General features: G+C 36.1%; 1 protein-coding gene across 5 annotated transcripts in view; it reads right to left on the bottom strand.

Annotated features, from left to right (window-relative positions):
- The window catches only part of LOC139935937 (minichromosome maintenance domain-containing protein 2-like), a 132,991-nt gene that overhangs the window by 101,316 nt on the left and 12,642 nt on the right, over window positions 1-19,033 (bottom strand). The window contains exons 14-22 of one of the 5 annotated variants that reach the window (XM_071930583.1): window positions 17,971-18,145; window positions 16,557-16,646; window positions 13,725-13,882; window positions 13,028-13,062; window positions 11,650-11,806; window positions 10,577-10,719; window positions 9,630-9,739; window positions 8,625-8,698; window positions 6,582-7,210 (exon numbers count right to left, since the gene is read on the bottom strand). In XM_071930583.1, the coding sequence (XP_071786684.1) occupies window positions 7,118-7,210; window positions 8,625-8,698; window positions 9,630-9,739; window positions 10,577-10,719; window positions 11,650-11,806; window positions 13,028-13,062; window positions 13,725-13,882; window positions 16,557-16,646; window positions 17,971-18,145 (1,035 nt within the window). In that variant the 3' untranslated portion in view covers window positions 6,582-7,117. Of the gene's footprint in view, window positions 1-6,581; window positions 7,211-8,624; window positions 8,699-9,629; window positions 9,740-10,576; window positions 10,720-11,649; window positions 11,807-13,027; window positions 13,063-13,724; window positions 13,883-16,556; window positions 16,647-17,970; window positions 18,146-19,033 lie in introns of those variants that run through there. The other 4 variants (XM_071930585.1, XM_071930580.1, XM_071930582.1 and 1 more) reach the window with 4 other exon arrangements.

The raw sequence follows: 19,033 nt of genomic DNA, 5'->3' as shown, positions 1-19,033 counted from the left end.
GAAATAATGGACGAGGTCCTCTAGAGAATTGACAATAAAGCGCTGCCCATGGCTGCTGGAAAGCGCATGAAAAACGCGTGTTTGTTTATAGGTCTTCATATAAGAGTATGCATGCACACTTTATTTTCGAGAAACACCCGCCTACTCTTTCGTATTGTTTTGAAAAGACAGTGCCTCGCTCGTGAGATTGGGACCCACACAAAGGTTTTAAACTGAAATAAAAACAGTACAATGGTTTTGTAATTTATTGTCCTTCAAAGACCCTAGCACGCTGTTTGAAAATTACAAACCAATCCACCGGTAGAGACACAAACAACATTTCTCATAAAGGACTTATGAGCAATGTAAAACACCTTAAGAAAAGTTGCTAACAGGAAGGACATCTTGGTACACCCGACCAGGCAAATATCCGTTGCTTGAAGCTGCATATGTTCCAATAGAAACTCATCAGCGTGGCGCCGATATAAAACACTTTAGGCGTGCCGACATAAGCATTGACAACTATAACAAACTTGCTCAGAGACATCTATCGCATTAAATTCACTGTTTGTTCCCCAACCTCGGTATATGATAATTATAGACAATGCTGACTGCAACTGGGTTGATTGTATTTATAACAGTTCCAAGCAAGTTGCATGAGAATAACCTTGACCCACAAAATATCTTTTATCGTTGAGAGCTTCAGGTTCGTACAATTTGTCTCCTTCTCAACATCACAATGATACCATACTCTGCCAAATTATAATATAAACTGAAAAATATAATAAATTACTCTAAAATTATTTAGATGTTTATATTTTTGGCGAAGAAATAATAAAATAATATCAATTGTTTGAATCAATTTTGCAACTGGATAGAAATGGTTATTTTAATGAACTGTCGTTAATTCGGTTACTATCAGTTATCCTATAAACGGGATCAGGATATTCGTTTATTTTCGTGCACTCTTGTAGTATGTTGGGCATGGATTAACACAACCTTTTGAAACAAAAGAGAATGCTGGTGCTATGTCAAAGCAAACCTATGTTTTTGTTTTCGTGTGTAGGTTTCATATTTAAATGTTGTTTAGTGTCATTGCCACAGATACCCCCCCCCCAAAAAAAAAGAGAAAAAAAGGGAAAAAAGAAAGGAGCAGTGTTTCGCAACCCGGCCTTTTTAAGTGTCGAAGGGAGAGGGAAAAGCATTGATTTGAACTATGACTCATGTTGTTTATCATTCCCCCAACAAATTTCATTCGACATTAAAGCAATTGTGGAAACCCCCCTTTTTCAGAGTAGGAGTCTTCAGTCTTATCTAAAGCAAGCACGGATATTTACCAGGCCGTGCTCTAGGTGTTCAAGGAGGCAAACAGTTTCCACGGTAACGGTTGGATTCCAACTGACTGATTCTAAGTACATGATCTATATCTTACCTCAAGGTGTGGAGCCGTTCGTATAATGACTAATACGTTAACAAACACAACTTATAGAATCCGAGCAATGATAAAATGACTTTTTTTTCGAGTATGTAAACATTTTATTTTTCAAATACAGATGCCCTCGATCCACACAACACAGTGCATGAAGAACCAGGGCAGCAGCTCAGAGTAAATAAAGATTATTTTACTTTGTCAGGATTCAACCACCGCATAGACACTCTGAGACGCACGTCTAAATGAATCAGCCAATTTTCCGCTCTTTTCGTGACTTAGCAAAATGTTTCAGAGTACAAATTAATGATTTTGAAAGACACGCAAGCCTACTGTTTCAATGGTCAATGACAGACGTATTGCAACAAACAAATTGATCAACAAGAGATATTTATACGAATAATACCATATGGTAGTATTACAGATAAGCAAAGGTCATGTTCTGTTCGAGAGGACGGGCAGGTGTTTTTATAGGGGCTGAATTTGCACCAGCCACGAAGTGTTTTTTTTTCTGGACTAAGTAAAGTATTATTTCCAGAAGGCTACATTCTACTTTTTTGTCATCGATTATTCGCGACTAACATCCACAGCCGGTTCCTCAGGAGTAGAGTAAATGCAATGAAATTGCCAGAGGAGAAGCCCACTAATGGAATGAATCGAATCTACAACCAATCAATCGCTGGATGGGGCAAGGCTATCCTGCATACACCATGTAACCTAAACGTGACTAGACGTCACTATTATCACCAAGTTAGCAACAGAAAAGTAGATAATTGTAGTGAGTGGGGCTAATCAAAACACCTTTCTGTATCTGAGGCTGCTGTCAATATCGTTGGTTTCAGTGCACAAGTATATTTCACTTTCAACAAAATAACTTTATTTGATGAAATCGTCAGGTGTTTGACAGGCGTAAATATCTCTCTTATTTTAGTATCAGTTTTACAAGATGCTGAATCTTTTGCCTAAACTTAGAGGCTAGTATTATACGCACGTTATAAAAAGTGTAACTTCTCACATCCAATTACTGAACCTTTCGCTTGTACTCTATTCCATTGAAAAATTGTAGGAAAATATCCTGAACCGCAACTGGTCAAATGAAGAATTAACAATTTAGTAAACCAATGTGTTTTCCATAACGATGATTCGCTTTCACCGGAAAATCAATGTGCTTCTTTAAATCCATCTCGAGGGGACAAAGGTAAGAACAGGACAAGTACGGTAAGTGCTTAGACGTGCCATTTCTAACTTTGGGCACGTTTTGTGAAACACAGGTAGGCCTAAATCAATTGACTGCTACTGGGAGGAAAAATAACACGGGCCAAAGGAAAGCACACTAGAACTAATAAAAAGAAAAAAATGATACTTGTATCATGACAAGTATGAGACTTAATCTCACATCAAATTTCCGGCTATTGGAAGTGCTCCCACGGGACACCGCTTCTGTGCCAGAGCAAATGCAGTATATGAAAATGTCCTTTTAATTGAAGATGTTTTAAAGGTGTTTTCTCTATTGTAAAAGTCTCTTTAAAAGCCCAAAGATCACAACAAAGTAATTGACTTCAAGAAACCTAATTGTTGCACGATTCAAACAAGCCGATGGCATGACCGCAAACAGAACATAATGAAACTGTTTAAGTTTATCCCAAAGTGCAAGCAATTAAATTATTTATCTGTATAACCATTTTCAGTGAAGAATACTCTGCTGAAGTTAGTGAAAATTGCTTGCCTATTCTATCACAGATTCTTAATACGACGTTTTTGAGATTTTTTTTTAAACGTACACAATATTTATTAAATGTTTTTTAAGCAAACTGTGTTTACGACTGTGATAGTTTGAGTAGTCATTTTTATTATAGCTTATCGAAAGAAACTGAAATGGCCACCTTTTACATGCATCTCCACTCCAGCAAAAACATTCTCCTTTTGCATGAAAAGCAATTAAACAAACAAACATGAGGACTGGCATAACAGTGTTTGCTAAAGCCCCTTTTTACACGTGAGCAATTTAGCACCCCAAGGCCATCCTCGTGGGTATTAATTCATCGCAGTATAGCCACGCGAGAAACGGGGAGGACGTGTCCACATAAAACGGCTAAGTCCTATTATAACAACAAAGTATAGAAGCGTTATCGCGGTCAAAAAAGCTTCTCAGATTCAATTTTGGGGCATACAAACTGATATGTGTTTACATAATCACATTAGTTCGTTAGCACTAAACACTATCGAAAGCTGTTGATGAGCTTCTATAAGCAACTTTATTGCCATTAATTTGAAGATTACCAAACGCAACGTCCCTTTAAAATTTTTTTTTAATCTCGCGGTTATGCTATTGAAGAAAATGTCTGCTTAAGCCCCTATATTACAGCGATAATATTCTTTTAATATCTTATTGCAATCAGTTTTCATCGAACTTGTTCTTTGTAACACAACTTCTAGTACATTGACCGTGTGAGCCTTTTTAATTGGAGTGACAGATTCTAATCGTTGCGTGATTTTACGCCTGGTATCACTTTCTAGTTTGTTATCCCAAATTCGTGCGAATGAAAAACAAAGTCTTCATAATTAACATAAACCGGTAAAATTGTAGCCTTTTATCACGAACATGTGTATTTTAAGCCGCACTTAAGGATAACCTTATGACACATGAACTTTACAAGATACCGATTTCGTATCACCAAAGGACAAGTCAATTCCTGGACCGAGGGCGAGCACTGATCGTCACTGATGTTATCGGGACACGTATATTCCCACATCACTCTCCACTGATGGTTTTTGCTGAACCCTTGTATGTTATAGATCTTTGTCAGTTGATGGTAACGATCCAGCATACTCACTTGAGATACAGATGATAGTGGAATGGGAAGTGCCGATGATTGTACCTTCGAGTATTTTTGTTTGTTTCTTCCTCTGCTTTTATCAAACCAATGAGAAAGAAGCAACTGTATTCTGCTTTATTTGCAGAGCTCCCTTGCGGACATGTTGACGCAAGACAATTTTAAGACAGGTGAACCTGCAAATAGTACAATGTTTTCTTGTATGGTATATGAGCAGCTCGTATGCAAATTTCCCTCCAAACTTGCTCTTCAAATAGACAATTACTTGGAAATAACGGATTTTTGCTGTCATTTGAAACTGTTTATCTTAGACAGGGATCATTGTAAAGCCCTGGCATTTAAGACGTATGCGCAGAAAAGAGAGAGTGGGAACTATAACAGACGGAGCTGACTGTAGGACGTGTGGATTAGGCTGACCCCTTTTTAAATTCAAAATCTCGATCGACCCGTTCAAGAAAAAAAAATCGTTTTCCCGACTGATTTCTAGTTTGCATATGTGTATAGAAATAAGTAAGCGCCAAAAGCCGCAAGGGAAATTGCAAACCGAGTTATTGAATGGGAATGGAAGTTAAACACTACCAACCAATGACCAGAATTGTGTCAAGCGAGTAATGCCAAAACCATGACACGGAAATTAGTTGAGCCTGAATCAAACAGGGCGAAGAGGTGGCGTAGATCGACCACCGGTTGGATAACTTGGTATGAGTTCTGATTATGAATTTATAAAGGTTCGGTACATAGCGCAGTTTACACTTTTGTGTACAAGAAAAGTATATTATCAAAAATGGCTCCAGTACAAAATGAATGGACGTGAATGCAGAGACACATAAAGATAGAAAGCCTTGATCAAGGATAGTCAGTACCAAAGTCAAAACACCTTCACAAAAACACATATTTTGAAGCACCCAAGGAAGCATGTGTTACAATGCGTATCGTAGGCCTACTTTCTTGACTATCACAAGGAAGGTACATGATTGGTAACTGTTAAAACAAAACTTCATTACACTTTTAACCTGCCGCCCTCCCTACCAATTATTTTTTTCACATAGGATGTCTGCCTATTATAAACTATAAAGATATTGTGTCTTGTTCTCTTCCAAAATTCACGATGTACTTTCCCTTTTTCACCAATGAAATGAATATTCGGCACGTAATGTGCTCCACCCTGCAAGACACGGCACTTAATTTGTCCCACATCAACTTTACGCCTCAAAATGATGTTGAAGGACCCTTTTAACTTGTTGGAACAGGTGTAAAGTACACCTAAAGGTGTAATGAAAACGAATTTGTCATGTAAAGCATACTTCTTAGGCTGTTGAATTTCATTTGATGACAAAGTTTGGGCCATTAAGAAGTGCTGGTGTCATATTTCTGTCCAGCGACAGTACATGTCCTTTTTAATGGGTACTTGAATTATCTATGTGAAATAAGTCCACATTATTTCTTTAAAATTTGCCATATCTTTTTAAAATCAACCAATATGACAAACATCAGGCGTCGACCTGCATCAAAATATGCAAATCACGTATTGTTTATGTTAGTTGAGAGCAGAGGGATGTGGTACAATATGACACAAGTCTCTTATCTGATGGGCGTTTTTTGTCTTTTTATAACGTCATTTGGGACATCCTAGAAATCTTATTGATCGCGGTTGCTGGTAATAACGGGTACCATTTAATTTACTAATATTATTCTTAATAGATATAGGTATCATGTACCACGTACGCACATCAATGTTTGAGGCGAGACTGTTCATTGGTAAAAGTAATTTACCAGCCACTCAGCACAAACAAGCAAGGGCACGTTTGACCAAAAGTCAACAAATGAAACTGCTAGAAGTGTCTCTGTCTCCAGGTTGTCATTACTCTGCTTCGATTTTCCCCTTTCCTTTCGCTCCACGCCCGACATTCATCATTGTAGAATTAAGGAATATGACTAAGATGCCTATCAATGCCTTTGTTAGAATTTACTCAGCTTGCAATATTTGCGAGCTGTGTGTATTCGAAACACGTGAGAAATGCATACGAATGATATTTGGTTATCTGAACATAACCTGATATAGAGACTGATTCCGAACATACGACGGCAATAAGCAGTCACAAGCTGCGGTAAAACTGATGATCGAAAAGGATGTGAACACGAAATGACCAAAATAATCACATAAAAGACTTGACAAACAATACAACCCAAAGGAAAACAAAAATCAAAACATAAACGCATAGGTAATTTGGCAATATGTTTCTTCTTTTTGAAAGTTTAATATAAATAATCTTAAAATACTGTGCATTCAATTACAGAAATAATGACAAAAAGGACTTGAAAAGAAAAAAAAAAAAAATAATAATCAAAACACAATCGCCAAGATAATTTTGAATCATATTTCTTTTTCTGGAATGTTTAGTTCAAATAATTTCAAAATATTGAGCAATTACAATAAATAAATTTATTATTTATAGCAGTTTTGCTCCCAATTAAATTCCCTAAAATTTGAATATGTTATTTTAAACTAAATCATTGCTGAATATACATGTAACTATTTTGACACACACAAACACCAAAACAAATAAGAAAATAAAAACATACAACAAAATGATAAATGTTAATGAAATAATATTTGGGAACAAACTGCACTTTCAAAGAGCCAGAAAATGACATTGACATTGATTTGAATTGGATAAGTTTCTTTAAAGAAGACTAGATCTTGTAAAGAGCAATTAAGGGATCCTAAATGCCACTTTTGCATGCACGACTGACAGGTTCATCACAATCACTTAAGAATGTATGTACTGGCACAGTACTAGGCCAAGACGTAGTAATAAAATAGATTGAAAGTCAAAGACATCCATTAAGGACTCCCAGCCTAATTGACGAGTAATTAATCCTCTGACTGGTAGAAATCCAAATCAGGCACGTGTGAGCCACAGAAACGTGACAGTTGAGCCATAAAACCCCTCATGTAGGTATCATTCTGCGTGACAAATCACATACAAAATGCTGTTGTAACTTGGGAATAACAACACAGTCTAACTGCCAGAGTCTTATAGAAAAACAATCAGATTTGCCTCAGGGGAAATCACGGGAGAAGACGCTCAGAAGGATACGAAGGCAGGTGGGCCATGGAGTGGTTGTTATTATTTTATGTTAACCGAGATATCGTGTAAAAACGCCCGCGCACTGTAACAATTAAATGATTTTCGGTAAACGACTGACAAAGGTTTGGAATGGATAAGAGAGAATACAGAGTTTTTAAAGTAATTTTTTCCGTTATTTTTGACAAAAATTTACAGGTTTTCTACATGTGAAGCTGAAGAAAAATTGTTTTAAAGTTCAGTTCTCAAATTGAACCTTCCCTCCATGGTTGAATCATTTACTGCTGGTTGAATTTCTACCGTATTTCCATAGAAATACTTCAATTAAAGAAATTCAATGTTACATGTATTGTGGTACACCTAAACCTGTCAATATACTCATTTTGGTTTAATTGTTCTGTAATCATTAACTGTTCTGTATTAGCTCATTTTAAAATAACACAAAACAACTGTATTTGTTAACATCTAAACAAGCTTTGTATTGTGGTCGGTTGAAATTATCGACACTATCAATGCTTGGAGTCAAACAAGGTTGAGCGCTCCTATACCCGAAGGGGAACACAGTAAATCTAAATTATTTCAATTTTTCCATCTCTCATGTGGGAAGAGATTCCTCATAAGGGAACTGCATTACTCGATACACAAGTCAGAATGTACCGGGGATTGGTACATAAATCAATGGGGATGATGCGACTGATTCGAGAAAAACGAGCGATGAAGCTGAGAGCTGACTGACATTTAGAATTAAACCTTGTGGCACGACGGATATTCAAACCACCGGCCCATTTTAGTTTCATTTCAAAAGGCAAGAGATTGTGGAGTGTGTGTGTATATTGCCGCATTGGATTGACTGAAGCATGTTCTTGTTTGACAGTAGAGGAAGATATAAGATGGGTTAGACACAAGCTGTAAAGAGAGAGTTACAGCCTTTAAGGTTGAATCTTTTTTTGTGCGCGCCTCAAGTAGAGAATGGCAATTGCGTCAAAGTGCTTTTGCCTGAAGATATCTACCTTTGTGGTTCTTTACTCGAAGTGCGAGATGTCAAAGGAATTTTACTCCTGAAAAATTACAGTTTTTACAAAATAGCAACTTAGACTGTTCATCCGCTGAACTGATAAAATGTTTGTAACACTTGGTCCCTGCGGCAGCATAATATTGAGTTGCACATTTTGTTATTTGTGCAACAGTTCCAAAGGACACAGTGTCAAAGGGAAAACAAAAGGTACAAAAGAGAGAAATTCTTGAGAACCAGGTTAAGAACAGCTGAAAATGAGCTATAATTGAAAAGCTTACCTCTGGTCCTATACATTGTGCAGTGCTGTCGTGCCTCACATTAGCCTTGGGGTGAACGTTTAAGACAGAAAAACCTACAACAAAAATTTACAAAATTTACTTTTTTTGTTAAACTCAAAAAAGGCCATTAGGACCATTTTGATCTGTTTGCTCTTAGACAAAGATCTTATCCTCAGCTGGACATTTATCAAAGAGGTTTCAACAGCTTTGAAATCTGATAAGGCTTTTTAAAAGTTTATGTCCTTGAAACAAAACTGTCCACCTCATCAACGGTGAATTTTGTTGATATAAATATATGTCAAAATAGGACACTTGATACGAACAAAGTGTTAATTCAAAAGTGACACAAACAAAATGGTTACTGTGAAACTTTAGAATCAATTTCTGCACTGTTCAGTATCTCCTTTGAAAAAAGGTGTTACTATTGTGTAAGTAACCTGTACAGGTGGTATGGTAAAGAACACATTTTGTGAAGAAACAATACAAAGTCCCTCAAGTAGGGTGTTTTAATTTGTAAGTAGGCAATGTTCCAGATTTTCCTATCAGTAATAGTTTGAGATGTTAAATTTTAAATCATAAATCATTTGGTTGTTGTAATCAATGAAAACATTAAATTTTGAGAGATTGATATTTGATTCATTAGACACTTTCATAAACCTGAAAACATTCTCCAACTTCATCTGCCGTTTAAAGGCACTGGCAGTTTTTGAGAAAGAGGTAATTCCCCACTCAAATATTAAAAGCTTTCAAGCCTGAAGCCTTATTTTAGGCATCTGAAACCACACATTTTTTTCAACACGGGTGTTTTTTTCTTTCATTATAGTCTTGCAACTTCAATGACTACTCGAGTCCAAATGTTCACATATGCATATGTTGGGATGGGATACACCAAGTGACAATACTGGTCTTTGACAATCAACAAGGGTGTCCAGTGCCTTTAAGTATGAAAATCACAAAAAGATATAAACTTAAGTTTGCATTTAATTTGGAAAAACCTGGACTAACCATATCGTGCTGTAATTGCCTCTTCATATAAAAACACTGCAATTGCCGCATCCTCCTTGAGCACAGTGCCTCTCAGGCAGAGTTTAGCATGTGCCCTTGACATGCAAGCCCTGTGGGCGAAGCAAACCATTTCTCTCAGTCAGTAAAATAAATTAAAAGAAATGCCATGTTAATAATCATACAGGGACTCGGTCTGATTCACCTGTGTTGACAGGCAATTACATGCCTTGTGTGAGACGAGGTTCATGGGTGAACCCGGCACACATTAATTGACCTTGACATCATTGGTCATTTTGATGCAATGATTGCTAGGTAGTAGCCTGATATTTATAGGTAAAACATCTACAGGTAAATCCATGAAACAGGTAGAGGGTCGAGACAGTACAGTACAGATGCTTAAATAATAATAACAATAAAGCCTATACTGACTTTTTTTTCTTTTTTTCTTAAAGGAACACGTTGCCTTGGATCGGACGACTTGGTCTATAAAAAAGCGTTTGTAACCGTTTGTTATAAACTGCATATGGTTAGAAAGATGTTTTAAAAGTAGAAGACAACGATCCACACAAGTTTGCCTCGAAATTGCGTGGTTTTCCTTTTACTTTGCGAACTAACACGGTCGGCCATTTATGGGAGTCAAAAATTTGACTCCCATAAATGGCCGACCGTGTTAGTCGACGAGGTAATAGGAAAACCGGGCAATTTCGAGGCATGTTTGTGTGGATCATTGTATTCTACTTTTACAGCATCTTTCTACCCATATGCATTTTATAACAAACGCTTTTCAAAGACCAACTCGACCGATCCAAGGCAACGTGTTCCTTTAATCAAATGGGAATCATTAGTTTGTTTTTGTCCAGATGTTCTCTTTATAGCACTTTTGCCAATAGTACACTTATTTGGAATTTGAAATAATTGCTAAGGACACTGGGATCAAGAAAACTTACAGTGTATGAAGAGCTGTTGAAGGAAATGGGGTGCCGTGGACTCCTGATAAGCGCACCCTCCTGCTCCCCAAGAAGTAACCTTTCAGGAGCTGCTTTGCTGGATCAGAGAAATCCACTTTGGTCTCTGATGCTATCTCAAGGAACTGAAGAAAAAAAAAAGGTTTCCTGTCATTCATGTAAATGTGTGTCTAACAAGGAATTTTGTCAAATTGTGAGACATTTATGTGGGTACTCTTCAACAGTGCATAAACTGCATGCAGCATCCGCATCTTGCTTTTCTCCTTACCACAGCACTCCTGGCTGTGTGAGTAAAAACAGAGTAAGATGAAGTCCCCATGTGAACAAGCAAATATACCTGCTAACCTGTGTAATATGCTTCAGACAGTTTGGGCCAGTATAGGGCATTCTCATCAGAATACGATTTGTTACATCTTTTTTTACACACTTTTGACGTGTGAATACTAAATACTTAAAAGGCACCAGACTCCAGCTCTGATGTTTCTGATCAGCAGAGTGTGAGTTTGAGTCACTGTCTTGGCACTTATCATGAAAGAGTATGGGTTTAGGCTTGCAAGCTACAGTGTCTAAGTTCACTTATGAGCCATCCTTGGTTTCACTTCAAGAAACAAGTCACAATAAACAAAACAAAATATAAAACAATCAAAGAGATTATTTCCATGGCATTTTTTTAAAGGAAATGAAAAAATAAATGTTACTAATAAGCTTGCCATTTAACGAAAAACGTTTTCTTTGTTTTGCAGTCAAAACTGCTCCTCTTGAATTGTGCCATGCCTTTTATGCACTCAACCCGACAAGACACTGTTTTCATCACATTATAAAACACCAAAAGACACGTTTCTGTGGTGCGTGCAATTCTGGTTAAAAAGTCCTAAAGGAATAAACTTGTGCTTATTTTGACAGCCGTAAGAAGGGTATTTACTCCACGGTGCATGTGTCATAAGAGGTTATAACATTTCTTATCTGCTATCAAAAAATCTGGAGGCCATGTAATTATCAGAGGTATTGGGCAGCATAAGGATGCAAGCTTATATCTTTAATATCAATTGTCGTACCCGTCTTAGTTCACCAGGGCTTGGGACTGAAGTGATACTTCCCCACTGATCCCGATCTTCCATTGCTCCTAGCAATGTATGCCTGACGATACTTAGCTCAGCCCACTCATCCCAATTTGGATTGGATGTGTCGCACACAAGCACCATAGAAAAACTTCTGATCAGAAAGATAAAGCAGTGTAAATAGTTACTAAAATGTATTTCAGAGAGTATTTGCTTCTCCTTTCAAACAACAAGTTGATGAGTTCAAGCAGAGTCAGGGCCAACAGTGGCTATAGAGTAATTTTGTTAACCATTATGCAGCTCACTCAATACATGTAAGCCTATAAAATATTTTCCCCAAACACCTTTTAAAATAAGATTTGCCATGGTGTTATTTGTCACAACTTTACAAAAAAAACTTGAGGCAATTTTGTTTTGAATTCTTTGTTTTTTGTTTGGTTAATTAGATACATAACATGTTTTTATTTTACTTATTGCATTTGAGTCTGTCCCTTTAAGGTTTGTTTTCCCATGATAGTTTGGTTTGGGGGTAACTTTTCCCTAGACTACAGTTTCCAATAAAACTGTTGAGCTCCCCTCTTTGCAGTCAGTAAGCTCCTCAACAGATTATTCATTGCTAATTGAGTAATTTGATTGCTTTAAGCCAAATAGCTTGGCCAAACAGCTTGGCCAAAGTAATAATATGTGAACAATGAAGAACCAAAGATAATACAGAAAGTGTTATAGCGTAATTTGCGCAGAGCTTTTCAGACACTGATACAAGTTATTACCTGAGACACTGACCCAGGTGAGGGTAGCATGGAGTGAAAAATAAATAACTTGTCTTCACTTTCTGTAGGGCTCAAATTTTGTGAAAAATCTACAACACTGCAGAGCGTCGAATTTATACGACCAGAATCAACTTATGAGTTGAACAAGCACTCCGAGATGATTTTTCCCCATTTGAGTTTTTGTGTAATTTTACTTTGATATTCTTGAAAGTGAACTGAAAGATAACTGTTACATTTTCAGTGAACATTTTTTCACAAAGATAATTCACAGTGTTTTTTTTTACTCAAAAACACAAGTTCGCTAGGCTTGTCTGATGTGAGTTTACTTGTCCGACACTAACATCACAGGTTTCGGGCCTGTGGACCAGTGTGAGTTTCTATGTGGGGATTGAGGCAAGCTTATGTAATGTGTTTCGGGCACTGATGATCCAAAAGCAAAATTTTGGAGCAGTTTAGCTCAATAAGCTGCACACTGTTTTTGTATGGTAGTTATATCTTGTCTGATTACACACAGGTTTGTTTGTTATAAATATTGAACACATGTTCCTTCGTTACCATGACTACTTCTATAATTAATCGTAACATTCCTACCAGCTTAAACTTACTCTAAAATAGACTTCTTCAGATTTCTCTTCTCCTGCTGGAAAAGTACAGAGAACAATCGATATTACAGAAATGAAATTAGGGCTCTACTTGACAGGTGTTTTTGCTCTCAGAGGAATATCTCTGTGGCCTGGTCAAGAAATAATAATGGTCAAAAATTCCCAAAAGATTAAAATTATATTATTCACAAGGGCACGAAAGGGCATTTAGGCATGATCATTTTAAAAATATTGGTATGGACAAACTTCTCAGTCAATTTTCACAGACCTCCAGTCAAATAAAAAATTGGTTGTATACACAATTATAAATTTCTGCATTGATGTACCAGTTTTGAAATTAGTATCTCGAAGATATGTTCAAAGTTCATCACTAATACCTTCAATTTCAAATGGTTTGAAAGTTTAGATAAGACAATTAATCTCAAAAAGACCCTATATGTGCTTTTAGTTTGACTAGATTTTTCAAAGAGTTCAGATCGAGTCACAAAATACCTTTATCATGCTGCCTCCATCTTGGTCATGTTACTCGTTTCGAATGACAATAATGTATGCTAATAATCATTTTGCAATTACGACCCAGACTTTTTGTTCTTCAAGCCTCGAATTGGTAACATCGACATCAATGGGAGAAATTCAAGATGGCTACACCGTGATAAAGGTCTATACTTGATTCTATGGTGATAAGTGCCAAGTGACTTACAAATCCGGAGGCAAGAGATTCTAGATGATCCATATCTGGAGCAGTACTACAGCTCAGGTAGCACCAAAGGTTGCAATTCACTGGAAATAGCTGTTGCTGTGCTGATGAGCTTCTTAATTTCTTAGGCAAGTCTACATGGACAACTCTATTACTCATTACTGCATAAAAGAAGATAATCATCCTTCATTTAAAGGAAAGTACATTATTGGTCCATTAATTTCCATGCTTTCAATAAACAGCCTTACAACCTGTGAACATTTTTGATCAAATTCTGTGATAGCGCTCATTTTGATAGCAGAATTTAAAAAAAAAAAAACTAAAAAAAAACGTGTTTCATGGTTGAGTACTCAAATGCTGTTTCTTCAACTGAGACAGTATATCAGATAGAAATATTTTGATGGCAGATTAATAATGGTCTGAACATTACAATTAGTAACCTCACATAAGAGGCTAACAAGTTTTCCCCTGATTGTTGCAAACACTGCACTTTGTCTTTGATTTCCCCCAAAATGCAATGTATCATGGTACATGTATGTTCTGGGAAGAGTTAAACACTGCAAAAGGAAGGAACCAAGGTTTAACACTTGGCATTATTCAGGACAAGCTTCAATATATAAACATTTTCCACTTTGGTGCTGTAACAAACAAATGTCAAAGTTGATCGAATATGGTTGTTGAAATACGCCATGAATTTTCTAACTCATATTAATACATGAAAATCGTAACAAACAAGGGATCAAATGACAATATTTTTCAGTCTTCTCGAATATCATTTTTTTTATAATCATTTATTTATATTTATTTAAGAAAAAAGTGGTAATATGAGAGCGTTCAAAAAAATAAAAAAATAAACACAGTTTGTGGACATGTGAAAACAAGTCACAAAATTAATTTTTGAAAATGCATGATAAGAATTGCAGCTGTGCAAAATAATTATACTCTAGGCACTACTCTACATCTTATGTCTGATGAAATCAACTAAAAGCAAAAGGGGAGAAATGGTTCATAATTGCTCTCCTATATAATGTTTCAACATCAATCCAACAAGGAATTGATGTTGATACTAATCCAGGTGAGAGAACTTTTGAAAACAATATTTGTAATGCAGTAATGGCACGTGTTTTTTCATGAAATCAGATCTTCCCTTGCAGTCCATTTTTAATTAAAAGTCATTTTTGAAGGAGCATCATGTTTGATTATGTTTTTAGAGTACACAAGAAAGGAGAATATCCCATATTATATGCACATGATATTCACCTTTATGGCTACACAGCTTGAATCATAGGAAAACAAGTTAAATACCACATAAATTTTCCAGGACCCTTTCATTGTTATGATCTAAACGAAGCAGGGTATACATTTTGTTGACCTCCACAGTCATATACATTTCAGGGTTTTTGTTAATCATCAACTTTAACCCACACCTGTGACGTCATGCTATTGTTAAATCGCTCCATTATTTTGCACGAATGGCGCGATGGGTACATCTATTCACCCATTGTGCATAAAAGAGTTAGGGAATAAAGTAAATGAAGTCAATGACGCCTTGGACCATATATTATTTTGTTTTTAATGGTTTTTAACACAGGTTAAAGCCATTGGACCCTTTCGGTACAGAACAAACAAAAAAAAGTTCACAGATTTACAAATAATTTACAGGGTTTACAGAAGGTAATGGTGAAAGACTTCTCTTGAAATATTAGTCCATGAAATGCTTTACTTTTTGAGAAAACGGTAAAACAATATAAATTCTCGTTAACGAGAATTACGGATTTGTTATAAACACATGTCATGACACGGCGAAACGCGCGAAAACAGGAGTGGGTTTTCCCGTTATTTTCTCCCGACTCCGATGTCCGATTGAGCCTAAGTTTCCACAGATTTGTTATTTTATATATAAGTTGTGATACACGAAGTGTGGGACTTGGACAAAACTGTTTACCGAAAGTGTATAATGGCTTTAATAGAGCTACACATGTATTGCAAAATGATCGTTAACACTTTCCACAAGTGAACAGCTACATTATTAAATTATAATTTAGCTGAGATGTTAAAAAATAATTATAGAACTACAACAGTAATTTAAGCAGGTCTTAAAGTCAGATAAATCAATTTTATTTTAACCAGTATTTTTGTTTTTTGTTTTTATTAATTCAAAATGCTTAATTTATCATACACAAACATGGTAAGTGAGTAAAGTCCCTAAAATTTAAGATTGCAAAGATACTTTTTTCAATGTCATCATAAAGTAACAGGAATTCAACTGAAATTGTTGATCTTAAAGGTAGCTTAAATTTGTTTATTAAAAACAAATCTGAAACTACAGGCTTGTACGCGGGTAGGTCACTTCTTTTATCTTCACCTTTTTGGGTTTTTGTAGACCGAAAAAGTCAGCTACAACATCATCTGATAGTCTGTTTCTATCACTAACTTGTATAAATTTACTTAAAGTCAAGAAACAAAATCACTTATCTGCTGCCACTTTCGCTCCCGATCTATGATGCCACTATCGAAGGAACGAGCATTATTTCCTAAATGTTGGTCTTCGTCCATTGTTCACACACCACCAGTGGTGTTCACTGGAGTGAACAAGCTTACGTAATACATACAAACAATTGACTTAAAAATTAAACAATATCGCGCCATTCGTGCGAAATAATGGAGCGATTTTAACAATAGCATGACGTCACAGGTGTGGGTTAAGTCGCATAATGCCCTCGGTGAACGCGCCATTCGTGGGTACGAATGGCCCTCGGGCTTCGCCCTCGGGCCATTCTTACCCACGAATGACGCGCACCTTGGGCATTATCCTATACGTAAATCCCTACTCACCATCCCGGAGCTTGGCTTTTGTTTCCCGTTTATGATTGTACAAATCCCCCAACAAACAAACACCTTGGCGAGCTAACAGCACAGATCCAGCTGCAAAAGGGAAGCAATAAAATAATTTATTTAGAAGGCATCATTGCACATTTTGAGAATGGCTATTTTAAGGTCCTATGTATATCTATGGTGTGTCTTTAGAGTTTGGTGTTTGTCATTGCCACTTAATTTGGCAGATGCAATTGATCTTTAAGCAAAATATCCAATAGAAGTATTTGCGAACAATGTTCTTTGGGTAACTACTCAAAACCCAATTCAACCAATTGTGTTCACCGTACAGTTAGCTTTGTTCCATACTTCATGTATTCAATTTCACGATTAACAATTTCAGCATAAATGAAGTCATGCAATATACAATTTTTAATTGGTAATAGATGTTTATAAACATAAACGTTGAAAATTCTCAAATATGTAATTGTTTCAAATTTGCATTTAATATTAAGCCTGCCAGTCTTTGGATTTTAATTACTTTTTGTATGTTGAAATCCAAGCTAATAAGCAGTTTTGGCCAGAAGCAATGACAGATTTAAACCACAAAATCTAATTACTGAAACCCACTAGTGGCATTTGGTGAATCCTACAATTTAATTTATGATGAAACCCAAGAGCTTTCTATCCAAGTTTCATGAAATGTAGATCTTTTAGTTGGTTTAATTGACTTTCACCCATACAACTTAATTATTCAGGTTGGGTTACTTCACTTCTTAATAATGCTTGTTATTTGCTGAATTTCTTCAAGCTTATATTATTGTGTTTCCTCTTTCTGGAAATTGCTTTTTTTCTTCAAAGACATGAGATGCTTCTGTAGGTCTGACATTGCCATTAACACGGACTGATACATTTAGCATGTCTTGGGTAATGGATACGGGATTACTGTCTGAGAAGTAATGACTGGGTATGAAAGCGAGATGCAAACCGTCCATGTTAATAATAAATAATAATAATAATAAGACTTGTAATGCGCACATATCCACCCTGCTGGGTGTTCAAGGCGCAGAAGAAACACAACATGACTCAAAATATAAACACCTTAGCACTTCAACAACTTGCAATCAGCTTATGCGAGGCAAGAAAATACCGAGCTGGGGTCGATTTCACAAAGAGTTAGGAGAAGACTAGTTCTAGGAGATATTAAAAACATATGGGTAGTCCTAACTCGTCTTAAGTCGAGATAAGACTAGTCTTAACTCTTTGTAAGATCCATCCCACAGGATTGCTAATTTATGAGACAATAAAAGTGTTGCATTGTACCATCTCTCTCTCTCTCTCTCTCTAGCTTACTCATGTCAGAGAATATACTTAGCTAAGGAGTCATGTCTATATTCGTCTCTATTTGTTCATCTTTCATATAGTAAAGATTTACCATCAATAGTGTAACTCTCCAAGACAGCTGGATCCTTTCTGATTGAAACAAGTAATGGCTGGCTGCTGTTGTGAATGATAACACGAGGTGCGAAAGATGCCCCATATAGCAGCAATCTTTGAATTATGCTAGTGTCAGTGCCAACAGCGACAAGATCCAGATATCCTGGCGAATCCTGAAATGATAAAAGGGATTTCAGTACTGACCTACTGATACAATGAATCATTAAGGTAAAATACGTAATTGGTAATAAGTTGAGGGTAGGCACAATTAGTGATCATTAATTATTTCCTTGATAAATTGGTTAATGTATCAAATATCATAAATACATTTTAGATTTGTTCCCTAGAAAGAGACAGTTATTTGCTGACCTGTCCATTTGATTAAACATTTGCAGCTTACCTGAGATTGCCACCATTTCACTTACTCTGTCATTTTCTACTATTATTATTTAGTTTTCATAAGCTGTTTGAATGTAAATCTTTATTTTGTAAGACACTTGTAATATTATTTTTTGTCAAGTTGAAATAAATGTTGTTGTTGTTGAGCTAAATTTACTGATATGTTTGTTGAAAATAAGAAGATTTCATTACATGCATACAAAAATGCAGATAATATTTATGTAAAAATTGTGAGAAGAGGAGAGGGAGAGAGATAAAGGGAAGACAAAAAAGCTGAGGGATTTGAAAAGGTCATTTCAAGACGTATCGTATATACTTAACATCAAATACCTTAGATCCTAAAATAGATTGGGTTTTTAAAAACACCCATTGATGCAATAACTCTGCTGCCTTTGCAGAAAAGAAATTGAAGCATTCTTTGAGGTTTCAAATCTTTCCTCACAATGAATCTAGCACTTCATCAAAATACTACCCACAATAATTTATAACTATAATTGACAGGGTATAAAAGAAGGGTATGCATGGAATGAAATAATGTGGTGTAAACATCGAGAAAATCCAAAATTCTTGACTTGAAAAAAAGAGAGCATATTTTACATTCCTTCTACTTCATTTCATATAAGTGATGCAATTTGTTCAATGAAATGATTTTTCAAGTCTAT

This window comes from Asterias amurensis, chromosome 4, assembly GCF_032118995.1.
Source record: "Asterias amurensis chromosome 4, ASM3211899v1".
Taxonomy (NCBI): domain Eukaryota; kingdom Metazoa; phylum Echinodermata; class Asteroidea; order Forcipulatida; family Asteriidae; genus Asterias; species Asterias amurensis.
This window is presented reverse-complemented; position numbering and strand designations above follow the sequence as displayed.